This window comes from Stegostoma tigrinum, chromosome 6 (assembly GCF_030684315.1).
Source record: "Stegostoma tigrinum isolate sSteTig4 chromosome 6, sSteTig4.hap1, whole genome shotgun sequence".
Classification (NCBI taxonomy): domain Eukaryota; kingdom Metazoa; phylum Chordata; class Chondrichthyes; order Orectolobiformes; family Stegostomatidae; genus Stegostoma; species Stegostoma tigrinum.
In genome coordinates, this window is record NC_081359.1 from 78,778,572 (window position 1) to 78,794,434 (window position 15,863).

Below are 15,863 nucleotides of genomic sequence, written 5' to 3' on the forward strand. Positions count from 1 at the left end.
TCAGACCACAGCTAGAATATTGCAAACATTTTTGGGTTTTTCCCAATATACTGGTATTACAGACAGGTTAGAGATGGTTCACTAGGCTGATAACATGCATGCGGGGATGTGTTATTTTATGAGGAGAGATTGAGTAGGTTTGGACCTGTCTTGGTCGGAATATGGAAGAATGAGAGGTTGCCTTATTGAAATATACTTGACTCCTAGAGGGTTTATCAAGATTTGTGCAAAGAGGTTGTTTCCCCATACAGAAGAGTATAAGACTAGAGAAAATAATCTCAGAATAAGGAGATGCAGATTTAAGACAGAGATGAGAAGGAATTTCTCCTCTCGAATGCTTATGAATCTGTGGAATTCTTTACCACAGAGGGCGCTTGTGGTTGAGATATTGAGTATATTCAAAGCTGAAATAGACAGATCTTTAAACTGTTAGGGAATCAAGGGTTCTGGAGACTAGGCAGAAAAGTGAAGTTGAGGGTTATCAGATCAGCCATGATCGCATTAAATTTTGGAGCATAGTTAATGAATGACTCACTTCTGTTCTTATGTTTTATGGTCTTATGTTGTCTTTTTCCACCAACATTCAAATTTTCTATACCAAATGACTATGAAGAAGTTATACAGGAATTGTAAATTGAAATTTGGCTGTTGGTGTCTGCCTTTAAACTGCCCCTATTAGTCACCAATTCATAAGTGCATTACTAATTTTAGCTGGCTGTATGACATTAATACATCGTGGTTAACAATTCAATTCTGCTGTCCAGCAGAGTACTATGTGAATGCACAAGGACATGCATATACAAAGTCCTGCACCAGCAGCTTATGTTTAATTATTTAGAGAATGTAGGTAGATGTGTCTTTGCATGCTAACCATTCACATTAATTCCAAGTAAGATTTTAAAATCTCCAACAAACCACCAAACACTATTTAAATGAGGACTAAAGTTATACTCCATGCAGAATCAAAACTAAGCATTGAGAACTTAATGTCTCAAGAGGAATCTCAATATACCCTGGAATCAGGTCAGACCTTGGTTCTAGATTATTTTGCAATTTTGCATCACTAAACTACTTTGCAATCGCCACGTCACTTTGGTACCGCAGTGGCTATTACAATAGCATTACTATACACTTTGAATGAACTACTATCCTAAGTATTATATTCAAAAATGAAAGTTGTCTACTGGATAATCTAAAGACGAATGGTGTAAAACCAGTTCTAAATTGGTTAAGAGATACCAGAATTCCAAGTATAGATAGCAACCAATTTTTTGCTTTGAGCGTAAAAAGAGATTTTTCAGCTGGGCACTGAACTGTTGCAATATGGATAATATTCAAAGCTTCAGTAAGTAGACTTGAATGGTATTCATTTGTCTCTGAATGCACTCTGAATGGCCACCTTGTTCTTTTATCATAAAATTCTTGTTTGTATCTTTTTAAATGTCATCTGCTTTGATCAGGCTTGATACCAATGGATGTTTGAAATGGGAAGATATTGAATATGGAATATTGCAATACTAATATACTTCATCTTAAAGAGAAGGACAGGCTTTAACAATAAATGCAAACTTTATGAATAAAATTGTGTTGATGACAATGGATCAGTTGTGAGTTTTCTATTTGAAATCATAGCAAAGTCCAGAGGCAAGTTAACAATTGTTGCAATTCTACCTTCTTTCTGTAGTGTACCATATTCTGCCATGTCATTCTCCTGATCTCCAATAGGTGGCTCATAGTCTACTAAAATCTTGATTTGAACATGCTCATCCTTGTGCAAATCCCTCACTTCTATCTCTGAAATTTCACCCAGACTTTCAAAGCTCGAACAACTCCGCATTATTTTAATTCCAGGCTGCTCGGAAGCCTCCTACCTTCCTCTTGCTTGTCCCACCAGCAGTGACCTTGTCTTCAACTACCTTGGTCACAAGCTTAGGAATTCCCTCCCTAAACACTGCTGGTTTTCCATTTTCTCTTCTCTTTTATGTTACTTCTTAAAACTTAACTTTGAAAAAATTTTGGTCACCTGTCCTGATACATTGGGGAAGTGGAGGAAGGGAAACAGCAATTGATCTACGGGGCCAGGCACTTCTTTTGCTCATGTTTCTCAGTATGAAGGGAAACAGGGTACACCATTAATCCTGGCAAACATGCAGACTGTTCTTATCCGAATGTACCAAACACTGCCATGTGTCAAGTTGATGGTAGGCACTTTAGATTTACTAACATTGCATTGGAAAGTAAAGTTTACCTTCATAGGAATGATCCTGGGCTTTGGCAACATTGGTGAGTGATCCTCCAATAAAAGAAATAAGAACACAAAACCTCATTGTGGGTGTCAAGAAGTTATAGAATTTTGAAAATTTGTACTATGTTCACCTGAGTAATCTTTGTTCTCATAAAATACCTCTGGTTCTGACAACAGGTCATTGACCTGATATGTTAACCTTCTCTCTGTCTGAGAGTTTTTAGCATTTTTGATTTTTAGTTCATCATGTTGATTTCATGACAATACTTTCTATTTTTGGAGTCATTCTAGATTTAGCCTTTCCATAGCCTTCCTATAATGGATTGACCAGAACAGCGCGCAATTCTTCAGTTGTGACCAAACCAATTCCGCGTGTAAATTAAAACTGATTTCCTTCCCTTTTATTTAGAAAACCTGAAATTCTATTTCTCATTTTAGAGCAACTGCAGTCCCACCATTAAAAATCCATGTGCCGGTACTTTTTGATCTTTCTGCCCTTAACTTGGTCAAAATATGTCTTTCACTACTGTCTTTCCCAAAATGTACCACTTCACATTTCTCTGAGCTCCAACTCTACCAATCTGTTTGAAAAGCAAATGATATAGATTCAATTGTAATATTCAAAAGAAAATTGGTTATACAATTTAACAAGAGAAAAGTTGCATGAATCTAAGAATGTAGATGCAAGAATATGCCTTTTGACCTTTCAAGAGCTTTCAAAAAGTTAATAGAAACATAGAAACACACAAGATAGGACAGGAGGAGGCCATCTGGGCCTGCGAGTCTGCTCTGCCATTCTTCACAATCATGGCTGGTTGTCCAACTCAATAGCCTAATCCTGTTTTCTCCCCATAACCTTTGATCCCATTCACCCCAAGTGCTATATCTAGTCAAAAACAAAGTTGTTGGAAAAGGTCAGCAGACCTGCCAGCATCTGTTAAGGAGAAAACGGAGTTAATGTTTTGGGTCCGGAGACCCTTCAGTTCTGAGGAAGGGTCACCAGACCCGAAATGTTAACTCCATTTTTTTTTCCTTCACAGATGCTGCCAGACCTGCTGAGCTTTTCCAGAAACTTTATTTTTGTTCCTGATTTACAGCATCAGCAGTTCTTTTGGTTTTTATTTGCTATATCTAGTTGACTCTTGAATACATTCAATGTTTTGGCATCAACTACTTATTGTGGTAATGAATTCCAACGGGTCACCGCTCTTTGGGTGAAGAAATGTCTCCTAATCTCCGTCCTAAATCATTTACCCTGAATCCTCATACTGTGACCGCTGGCTCTGGATACACCCACCATCAAGAACATCCTCCCTGCATCTACCCTGTCCAGTCCTGTTAAAATGGCAGATCTGACAGTGGCCTTACCTTCATTTTCCTGCCTGCCTTCCATAACCAATAACAACTTCTAACTAAATGGCAACATAGAACTTTAGCAGCTGGCTGTTTCACCCTTTGACCCTGTTAGGCCATTCAACAAGATCATCCTGAACTGGTTGTAGTTGCCATTTATTTGCCTGGCTTCCACAATCTTCATCCAGTATTATAACAAAAGTCTATGCAACTCAACCTTGAATAAATTCAGTGGCCCAGTCTTCATTGTTTTTTGGGCAGAAGAATTCCACAGACTAATGGCCCACTGAGAGAAAAACAAAATTATCTCCATTTTAAAAGAAAGATTTCTTATCCTCAAACTGAGTGCCCAGATGTGGCCTCACCAAGATTCTGTATAAGTGCAGTAAAACTTCCCTATTCTTACATTCTATACCACCTACAAAGAACACTTACACTCCACTTGCCTTTTTAATTACCTGCTGTAACTGCAAACTATTTTGTTGTGATTCATGTGGCAGGGCACCCAAATTTCTCCAAGACTCCAAGATCGGCAATCTCTCTCCATTCTTCCTGCCAAACTGGATAAATTCACAATTTCCTACTTTCTATTCAGACTGCCAAAGTTTTGTCCATTACCTAATTTGGTCTTACTGCTTTGCAGTCTCTCTATCTCATCTTGACAACTTACTTTCTTACCTAATTTGGTCCAACTGACAAATTCAACTACCATACAGTCAGTCCACACATCCAAGCAGTTGATATTGATTGTAAATTGAGGTACCAGAATCGCTGTGTGTAGCACTCCATTAGTTACATCTTATTAACCCATAAAAGATCCACTAATCCCTACTCTGTGCTTTCTATTAACTAGCAAATTATTTTCCATGCTAATATGTTACCTCGTACACTCTGAACTTAATGTAATAAATGTTGATGTGGTATCTAGTTAACACCTTTTGGAAATCCAACAAGACCTTATTTACATAGTCCCTTTCATCCACCTTGCTTGTCACTTCCTCATCAATCTGTAAAGAATTAGTTAAACCTGAATCCCCTTTAATCAAACAAAGCTGATTCTGCTTGATCAATTTATGATTTCATAACTTTCCTACTGCAACTTCCTCAATAATGTATTCCAGCAATTTCCCTTTGACAGATATTAGACTAAATGGCCTAGTTTCCTGCTTTGCGTTTTTCTCCTTTCTTGAATAACGATGTTCTGGAATGCTTCTATGTTTTAATGAAATTTGGATGATTATAACTTATGCCTTCACTACCCCTTTTCAGACCAAGGATGCATGCAATCTGGTCCTGGAAGTTATTTGACTTTAGGTCTTTGGTTTTACCAGCACCTCGTCACAGTTGTTGCTTTAAGTTCCTTCCTCCCTTTTATGATGTGATTTTCAAGTTTCTTAGTGAAGTTTTCTAAGTCTTCTACTAAAAGACTTTCACAACACTGCCATGGCTTCTGAGTCTTCTCAGTCTTGTCCATTCTCTCCTTCAGTCTCCTTCCATTGTCAATCCCCCAAACACATTCTTTAGAAGACTAATACTGGCTTTAGATACTCCTTCCCTCGATTTAAAAACGTACAGGAGCTTGTGCAATCTCTTTTGGTGCTACCAGTTAACCTTCCCTTATATTTTACTTCCAACCTTTTTTCTTCAGTTATTCTCTGCTGTTCCTTAAACCTATCTAATCTCCTGACATAACACAAACATTTCCAGAATTATGCAGTGTTTCTTTCAATTCAATACTATCGTTAACTTTCCTGTTTAGCCACATTTATTGTATGTGTAGTTTAGTCTCCTTACTTAAAAAAAAAGGACATGCCATGGAGGAAGTTCAGTGAAGGTTCACCAGACTGATTTCCCTGGGATGACTGGTACGTTACTGAAGGAGAGATTGAGTTGAGTAAGTGTGTATTTATTGAGGTTTAGAAGAATGAGGAGCAATCCTGTTGAAATGTACAAACTTTTGACAGTGTTGTTTCCCCTATCTGGAGTTCTAGGACAAGGCGTCATGGTCTCATGATACAAAGTAGATGATTTGGACTGAGAAAAAGAGAAACTTCTTCATTCAGAAGGTGGTATCTCTCTGGAATTCTACACTACATAAGAAGAAATACATTGGGTATATTTAAGAAATTAGATTTTTAGGCAGGAAAGGTATTTGAGGAGAGAGCACCACATTTCCTTTGTCCAGAAGAGGGTTTGTGAATATTTGTTTTCTTTACAGAGCAGTTCTACACATCTCTCTGTTACTATATGGTTCATTGGTTTAACGTATATTGGATGAATGAACTTGCAAGAGCAATGAGTTAGAATAAGCCGGCATGAAGAGTGCGGTGGGGCCATGAGCATGCAAGAGGCATGAGTTGGGATGGAGTAGATGAAGTGCCATGGGAAGCATGGTAGGCATGAGTTGGCAGAAGGAGGGGATGGGGGCATAGTGAGAGAATACATGGAGTGAGGATTATAAGACGTAACAGCCCAACAGAAGATCAGTGGACCCGACATTATCTCCCAGTGTGTAAAGGATGTCATGCAAGGGAAACTGATTGGTAGGAGCTGACCAGTCAAAAGAGACAAAAACCATGGTGGGGGAGAAGCATGATCAGGACTAGCAGGGAAATGCACACCAACTTTGCAAACATATCTTTTCAGAGGTGGCTTCTATTGACCATTTTGAGAAATCTTGTTTAGAATTACAGGAACATTGCACAGGACAGTGTTATTCAATTTGCCATGTCTGTACTAGCTCTTTGCAAGAGGAGCAGTGTTAGTTCCGCATCCTGCTTTTTCTGCAACCTTTTAAGTTCCTCATTCTCAATGACCTGTCCAAATCCTTTTTAATATAGTTCATGCAATCAATTTCCACCACCCTTTCTGGAAGAACATTCCAGATTCTGCTAACTGTCTCCCAAATGAAGGCATTTCCTATATCATCCACAAATCTGTCATCCATGATTTTAAAGCTAACATGCCTGGTTATCAAACACTCACCAAAGAGAATACATTTTCTCTATACCCCTGCTGAGATCTTACCAACCATTTAGATTTTTATAGCCACATTTCAGCTCATTTATTCCTGAATAAATTTATTCCTGCCTGCTCAGGGCAGATCAACTTTGCAAAGCGGGACTAAAAGTCAAGCTATTTATTTGCATTTGTTGTTTTAGATTTTCCTTTTGGGCCAAGATCAATGTGGTGGGCAGAACACTTCAACATAGAATTTGCCCATGCACACCACTTCCTTACTGAATGCTTTGCCTTCTGCTTCATATCTGTAAAACAGATGGAGGATTTTTCAGGAAGGTATAGAATATGTTGTTAGATAGATTTTAACCTCAGAAAATAGTTTTAAACTGGTAAACCTAATCATATTTTGTTCTTTCATATTATCATTGCTTTGCAGATCTTATCATAGAGCCATACAGTATGGAAATAGTCCCTTTGGTCCAACTTGTCCGTGCCGACCAGTGCTTGGTTGGCGACAGTTTATGGCACTAACATTTCCAAAATAATAACATGAGCATCTTGATTGGTTTGCTTTCTATTAAAGCTATTGCAAACTGTCAATTTTTTGATTCAGAACTTTCAACTATTCTAAGATTAACGATTTCAATATCTATTTGCTGCTCAGCAGACCTCTGTTATGAATTTGTGCTGTTTCATAAAAATAAAATAAAAATGCTGGCATCAAACTCAGTTATGATGGTCCAGAAGTGGCATACAAAAATATAAGAACAGGAGCAGGAGTAAATTGTATGGCATTTCTAACCTGCTCCATCATTTAATATGGTCATGATTGATCTTCTACTTTAACTCAATGTCCTTGCACTCATCTAAATTCCTTAATCTCCTTAGTTTCCGAAAATATGTTAATTTCTGACTTGAACGCACAGTCATAGAGTCATAGAGATGTACAGCATGGAAACTGACCCTTTGGTCCAACTCGTCCACACTGACCAGCTATCCTAAATTAGTCTAGGCCCATTTGTCAGCTTTTGGTCCAAATCCCTCTCAACCTTTCCTCTTCATATCCTCATCCAGGTGCCTTTTAAATGTTGTAATTGCAGTTAACGTTTAGTACTTCCTCTGGTAACTTGTTCCACACATGCACCAATGTCTGCATGACAGATCCTGTTTAAATCATTCCTCTTTTACCTTAAACCAATACCCTCTAGTTTTGGACTCCCCACCCTGGGAAAAGGTTTTGGCTGTTCACCCTATCCATGCCCCTCATGGTTTTATAAACTTCTACGAGGTCACCCCTCAGCCTCCGATGCACCAGGGAAAATAGCCCCAGCCTATTCAGCCTCTTCTGAAGCTCAAACCCTCCAACGCTAGCAGCATTCTTGTAAATCTTTTCTGCACCCACTCAAGTTTCACAACATCCTTCCTGTGGCTGGAGACTAGAATTGAATGCAGTATTCCAAAACGGGACTAACCAATGTCCTGTACAGCTGCAACACGACCTTGCAAGTCCTATACTCAGTGCACTGTCCAATAAAGGCAAGTGTACTAAATGCCTTCTTTACCATCCTGTCCACAGTGACTCCACTTTCAAGGAACTATGAACATGCACACCAAGGACTCTTTGTTTGGCAATGGCCCCCAGAACCTTACAATTAAGTACATAAGTCCTGCCCTGATTTGCCTTACCAAAATGCAGTACCTCACATTTATCTAAATTAAACTCCATCTGCCACTCCTCAGCCCATCAGCCCATCTAATCAAGGTCCTGTTGTGCACTGAGATAACCTACTTCTCCGTCCACTGCACAACCAATTTTGGTGTCATCAGCAAACTTACTAACTATACCTCCTATATTTACATCCAAATCATCGATATAAATGACAAAAAGCAGTGGGCCCAGCACCAATTTTTGTGACAGACCACTGGACACCGGCCTCCAGTTTGAAAAGCAACCCTCTGCAACCACCTTCTATCTTCTATTTTCGAGCCAGTTATGCATCCAAATGGCTGGTTCTCCCTGTGTTCCATGTGATGTAACCTTGTTAACCAGTCTGCCATGCAGAACCTTGCCAATTGCCTTAGAGAATTCCATACAGGCCATGTCCATCTCTCTGCCTTCATCAATCCTCTTCATCACTTCCTCAAAGAATCAAACAAGTTAGTAAGAAACAATTTCCCACGCACAAAGCCATGTTGACTATCCCTAATCAGTCCTTGACTTTCCACATACATGTAAATCCTGTCCTTCAGATTCAATATATATATTCATAGCCATTTTGAGAGGAAATCCCAATGATTCACAACTCTTTGAGTGAGGCAATTTCTCCTTTACTGGTTATAATGTCAAAATCATACTCTGAAATTGTATTCCCTAGATATAGATTCCCAGCCTTGGGAAATATACTTTCAGATGTACAGTGTCAAGTTCCTTAAGAACTTTACATTTCAATGAAAGCTCTTCTCACTCTTCCAAACTCTAGGGAATATAGGCCTAGCCTACTCAATTTGTCAGAGGACAATCCTGTCAACCCAGGAATGAATGCAATAAGAGAGAGTCCTTAGGTTGCTATCAGCATCTTTCCAACTATGTAAGAAGTCATATGCAACAAACTGATTGGGGTGGGAAAGATTCATATACTCCTTAAGGAAAGAGACAAAAACTAGTCAGTATTGCAGGTGTGGTCTCACTGAGACCCAAAATAAGGCAATGAGAACTCCTTACTCTAATATTTCAATCTCTTTGTATTTAAGTCTAACATTCCATTTGCATTTGAGATTGTCTCCTGGACATGGATGTTAATGATCTGAGTACAAAAAGCAGAGAAGTTTATGCATGATGATAGGTGGCATCAGAATCAGGTTATAACAATGAGTATTAGCCCAGTATTTCAAGCCAGTTTAGTGGGGGAGACATTGTCCACCTCCTTCTGCAATTTGCAAAGAATGTCTGTGAAGTATCTTTTGTTGGAGTTCATACTGAGCAATTCCATAATGCAGAAGTCTTGTTCTACTGGCTACTTCCAGAGATGAACACTGAGATAAGCAGCGCTGCTGCTGGAGGACCGTTAGTCTTGGTGAAAAATGTTAATAAGGACTGAGTATTGCAGACTGGTACATTCCAGGTTTAGAACATGGAATGGTGAACGGCTCCTGTTGAATGTTGATTTGTCATAGCGCATCGAAGGCTAGAAAATGTGTAAAATCTCTATAGGATGGGTCTGGCATCTTTGCCACAGGATGTATTGTAAATATTGGCAGCAACCGTAATTGCATTGCATCAGAAAAATATAAATACTTTGAGGAATAAAGTATATAGCTTGTAAAAACTATTACCGAGACTACATACTCAGGTTCAATAAAAACTGAAATTGTTAGAGAAACTCAGCAACTCTGGCAGCATCTGTTAAGCGAAAGCAGAGTTAATGTCCAATGTCCCTACTCTAAAAGCGATAGTAGCTGAGAAAAGGTAGAATATATGCTGCTGACAGTGGCAGGGATGAATAGGAGAAACAAGTGAGCAAATAGGTAGAGACAGAGTCCAGGAAGCAACAAGAAACTAGGTGTAATTTTATTTTGCGTACTCAGGTTTATGATTTGGAAGATGATGGCTATTAATGTTGCATTGCTATGATTATTATATGCAAGAAGAGAATTTTAAGTCAAAGAATGACAGAATTATTAAGGTGTTGAAGGAGGCCTTTTGGCCCATCATGTCTGCACCTATTATTTAGTCTTTTTCCCCATACCCCTCCACACTACTTCTATCCAAATAATCATCCAATGCTTCTTGAATGCCTCAATCGAACCTGCTTCCATCTCATCTCCAAGCAATGCATTCCACACACGCTGCGTGAAAATGTGTTTTTTTTTCCTCACCTTTTCATCGCTTCGAATGTACATCAATTTAAATGTTGCGGGTCTCTGGACTAAATGTACGTTTTTGCTTGGTTTTCTTTGGCAGCATCATGCGTAGGATATAATTCGCGCGGTTAGAGGATGGCAGATGTTTGTGCCTGCGGAAAAGTGTCAAGTCGCAATTTGAGGTTTAGTTTCCCCTCAGAATGAAGGAGTAAAAGTATTGTTAGTAGCAAAGGGGAAATGTTTGGCGTGTGAGCAGCGGAGGAGGGGGCGCACATTTTGTTTCACTGTTTTCCGGATCACTGCCCGGGCAAGGGACATTTTAAGAACGAGAGGAAAAAATGTGTCACTGGTACTTTCGAGCTTGTTTATGTCCTCTTTCCGCTTTTGCCACACGTGTTTCAACTACAGACGAAAAAAAAGGTGAGTAGAAGTCTCAGATTTTTGATTTAGTAATTCGAAAACTCGCACTGGCTCCACATTTGCTACTCCCGCATCTAGATTTCACGCTGCAGTTTCCTTCTGTTTAAATGCTATGGTTAGGTTACTATTATCAGATAAAATCTGCATTTCCTTTCGTCTTTTGTGTCCACTATTAATTTTACTAGAACTATTAGGAGGTACCGTGGTTCAGTGACTAGCACTACTGCTGTCTCTCAGTGGCAGGGCTGGGGTTCGATTCCTGCCTCGGACGAGTGTCTGTGTGGAGCCTGCACGTTTCCCCGTGTCTGCTTGGCTTTCCTTCCACAGTCCACATGTGCAGGTTAGCCATGCTAAATTGTCCATCGTGTTCAAGAGTCTGCAGGGTCTTTTTTATTTTATGTTTCTGAACAGGCTAGGTGGATTAGCCGTGGGCGGATGCTCCTTAGAGTGTCGGTGTGGAATGGACGGGTCGAACAGCCTGCTTCCACACTGCAAGAGATTCTACGAATCTAATATTGGTTTTCCTCACAAGGTAAATCATTCTGTGCAGTTAATAAGTTTTCGGGCCTAGCTTTCCTTTTGATGGGAGAAACAGTCTTGCCAAACCTTTGTCTATTCATTGACTGAAACGGTGTTCTAGATGTTAGAAAGCTACTCTGTATCATCTGTCAGATCAAGTGCAGATTTGGGATCCAAACCAACAATATTGGCAATCTTGTTCCGGAAATAGATGTTCTTTAAACTCAATGCAGTATATATGTTTATACAGAAGTGAAAACATGAACCTAAAAGTGTTGATATTTGTAAGGTTGCATGCAAACTGCACGTGTCCCCGTTAGGAGAGGTTTCCACACTTTTGGCCAGTGACATTTCTGACATACTCTTAAACACGCAAGTAAAATTACCATGCAAATGGGAATTCCCAGTTGCATTTATAACACAGCAAGGTAGGTATTGCGAATCGTTGTTACTTTTTCGCCCCATCAATGTTAAACATCAAATCCAAAGGCACGTCCTCCTCAGTAGTTTCTTATCTGCTGTTACACAAAATAGAACTTACATATTTACTTCATCTTTCACCTAGAAAGCAATTCCAATCTTGGCGTGTTCCGTAATGGCTATGACTGCTGTCTTTTTAGTTTCATAAACGCTGCACGAATTATAAACTGGGAACCCAAGGGTAGGAAATTTATTCTATGCGTCTTATGTGAGGAGGACAGAACAAAACATTTGTTAGAGATTGTTTCCAAATCGAAGCCCTGCTCTTTCTTTAAAAAAAACTTTATCATATCTTATTGTATAGTTGTGATACCGTGTCACCGCAATAGAAAACTGACCTTTCTATGCTTAAATAAAAGAGATACAATGTTTAAGAAAATGGCTTAAAAAGTAATTACAACTGGCGGTCTAGATGCAACGGTCCGCTTTCAATAATGTTGGACCGAAATGATTCCATTGATATGAACTGCCGCTACATACACGTGAGTGACCCAGATCCACGCATCAACAAAGGAAACAAAAATCTACCTGTTCGCGTTGTTAAATGTTTGTGTTGTCCGTATCTCTTCTCGCAGTTTGAACCATTATAATAGCATTTAAACTAGTTTGCAGCATACACTGAAAAACGTTTAGTCAACAATTAAGATATTACATCTTTCCACAATAAACAATATCACATCTGCAATTCAAATCTCTCCATGCTACTACTCACGGCACATTTGGTCTTTCAAAGAAGTTTAAAAGCCCTGGTGTCAGATACATATACGTACTCAGAACCACGAAAAAGAGCTTGCTTGCTGTTTCAAACATGAATTCCAACATTGTGGTTCTACACTTTTTTAAATCAAAAACAGGATATGAAAATATATACTGAGATACTCCACAAGTGCACGGTGCCAAGCATTAAAGCTGAAAGTGACTGTGGGTTTTATTTAACCTGTTCATACGTCACTCAACAGGAACCAGTGCAAAGGACTTAGCCCACCCTGTTTTCAATAATGCTCTTATTAATTTCCAATGAGAAAATATAAATAACAATGTTATTTTTATTTTGCTCTTTGACTCCTGACAAAATTTCTAAATTCAATTTTAGCTTATTTAACAGAAGTTTTTTTAAAATTTCATAACAAGCGTATTTTCTGCCATTATCTTTCTGATGTTATTTGCCATCAAACGGAATTTCTTCAAACATTCTGCTTTACACGGAACATTCAAAAATTAAGTTGATCGAGTTTGATATTAATTTGAAATTCTACAATGAACCTACAATCTGAAAAAAAGTTTTAAAAAATTTATAATTCTTGCAGTGAAGACGTCATTAATAATTATTTACAAAGCTTATGCCTCGGCGGAAATTATGATGGGTCTTTGTTTTGACTGGACAGCAATGATTTGATGCAATTGAGTACATTGTTTGGTGAGAATGTGGGCAGTTATGAATCACCGTATGAGATTATAATGATATATAGGCCAGATCAGGTTAAGAATGGATGTTAAAGAACATCGGCAACCTTCGGGATTTTTAAAATCATATTTAATAATATTTACACATAGTATTTTTTTCATTTTACTTCTATGTGCGTTTGTACACAGGTCCTACAGATTACCAGTTACAGTAATAAGACCATACCATCAGAATGTAAAATGAACATACTGAAAGTTATCTCATTACTTAGTTTAAAAAAACACGTTATGAGGGGATTTTCAGCAATGAAATTAGTTTCAGAATACCACATAGGTGGAAGGGAAATTGTTTGAATAGGATTTTGACCAACACTGTGAAGTTGCTGAGGGAATCCGGGCTATTTCAAACGTCACAGTGAATGGGGAATTTATACAGGGCTTGAGTCTCTGGCCAACATTTGAAAATACATTTCTTATACAAATGATTAAAATAATTTATTGAAATTAATGATTCAATTGTTCAATGCCAGTAAACAGCTGAGTGTCCAATGGAACAATTGCAAGTATTGAAGGAGTACTTTGGTGCTCACAAATGGATTGCTGTATAGACTGAAGAATTGTCAGCTGGTAAACAAAGCAAAAATAGTAGTTCAAATCAAATCCATCAACATTGCATTTCTCTAAAGGGGCAAGTATAGGAAAGGTACGTAGTTTGAAAGTATCATTCATGTCACATGAATGTCACCATGCAACAGGTGAGAACAGGGCTGTGCAAATCAATGACAAGAAGCACCATGATTAAAAAGTAATCAAAACAGTATATTAAAAGCTCGTTGCTGTTCATCAATAACACCAAAATTTAGAGACATTTTTTGATTTCTATTGTTACAAAGTTGCGTAGAGTAATTGTGAATTGGAAGGCAGGCAGCGAGAATATGTTTGTAAAAAAATGATAAGGTGGGGAAGAGTGCGTAGTCCCTTTAAGAGGTGATGTGCGTTTTTAAGCTCGGAGATTGAAATGTAAATGTATCTGTAGGCTGCTGAATAGGTACAGACAGTTCGGAAATTGAAACTTATCAATTAACTGTGTGATTGCAAACCTTAAGGTTGTTTTGATGTTTTGGCAACTAACTGGAATCAGTCAATTAATTTAAGCCAAGCACTTTGGCAATTGAAAACCAATTGAATTTAAATCTGATGGTTTTAGCAACCTTGAATCAATGCTATTGTAAGAAAATTGATATGTCATCAAAGGTTTGTAAGGAGAGGGTTTTTGAAAATTGGTGTGAGAGCGACCTCGCCATCTGATAAATAAATATCTGATTCTCACAAGAAATTACTAAACTGTCTCGGAAAACACCATCTACCCATAAAAGGTACTATGGCATTTCTAACTAAGAGTTCTCACAGAAGACTTCATAGAGAAAGCATCCCTGACAGCCGGATCAGTGGAAGAAATGCATTTATGAGTTCAAAATAGCAACAGAAAGGCATGTGGACTTTGAGAGACTAAGCTTTAATTTATTTTCTTATTACTTGGACGTATACCAGTGGGACTTGTGTTTATTGGAGTAGCATACCAGTAGAATTTTGTTGGTAGTTAAGGAGGAATTTTTTGTTTTTGTTTTTTTTTCAAATTATGCTAATTTGTGCACTGTTAGGGTTAAATAAATTGTTATTTGTTACTTATAAAGTGGATATCAGGGATTTTCTTCCATTTAACCTCCCCTTCACCGTAACAATTTAACAGATTAGACGAGGTAAGCTTCTCTGGGTGTTTCGGATTTAATTATTACAAGGAGACCTCGTCTTTTGCTATAAGAGATGGAGGGCTTGTGTTTCAATTTTAGTTATCAGAGGGCTTCAACCTCTCCTTCCTTACACTATCCTGCTTCACTGATACTTATGTATTATATGTATTAATATTGAGGAAAGAGAACATTTTATTAGCGAGAATATTCCTAAGCTTTTGACTTTAAATTGTTAATTTGATATTGCTTTTTCACAAATGTAATGAACCTAAAATATTAAAATACCAAAACAAGCAATTTAATTCACATAAATTATTTCCTTATATGAAAATGTAAACCTCTTAAAACAATTTCAGCTGTTGGATTTCCTTGGGGAGACATTTAATATCTGGACAGTATGCTGGTATTTACATTTCCAAGCAGTAGTGTAAAATTTTATTCAATTAGCTTTTCAACTTGCTTTTTATGAAAGTCATACTTGAGAACACAGTTAAACTGGAGTGGAATATACAACTTCAGTCTGCTGTGTAGATGATATCTGTGGCTATCTTTGCTGTTCTGTTCCTCAGTCTCTGCACATAAAGGTTCAACATTCAATTCTTTAATAATTTAACTTTTGTTTTTAAAGTAATTGTACAGCTGCTGTGGAACTTTGATAAAACACTATCTCATACATTCACAATTTCTGTTTGCTTTTGTTTTTATAATCTCTTGAGTTGCCATTTAGCCACCTGATGATTTCATCCACTTAGCAAACTTGTTCTGAGATGTCTCTGCTTTGTTCTTGAACTATTGCAGTACTTTCTTTTAGGCTTTTCCATCTGGATGTCTTCCAGCAAAGGTACTATGCTTTTGAGTGAAATGCCTCT

The 15,863-nt window shown here is 38.0% G+C and overlaps 1 protein-coding gene across 4 annotated transcripts in view; it reads right to left on the reverse strand.

The window, feature by feature from the left end:
• Positions 1 to 15,863, reverse strand: part of flt3 (fms related receptor tyrosine kinase 3) — a 126,188-nt gene that overhangs the window by 82,597 nt on the left and 27,728 nt on the right. For 3 of the 4 annotated variants that reach the window (XM_059646688.1, XM_048533161.1, XM_059646687.1), the window contains exon 1: positions 12,610 to 12,723. The exons of the other annotated variant lie outside the window; for it this stretch is intronic. In XM_059646688.1, coding sequence (XP_059502671.1) covers positions 12,610 to 12,661 — 52 coding nt within the window. In that variant the 5' untranslated portion in view covers positions 12,662 to 12,723. Of the gene's footprint in view, positions 1 to 12,609; positions 12,724 to 15,863 lie in introns of those variants that run through there. 4 annotated transcript variants of the gene reach the window in all.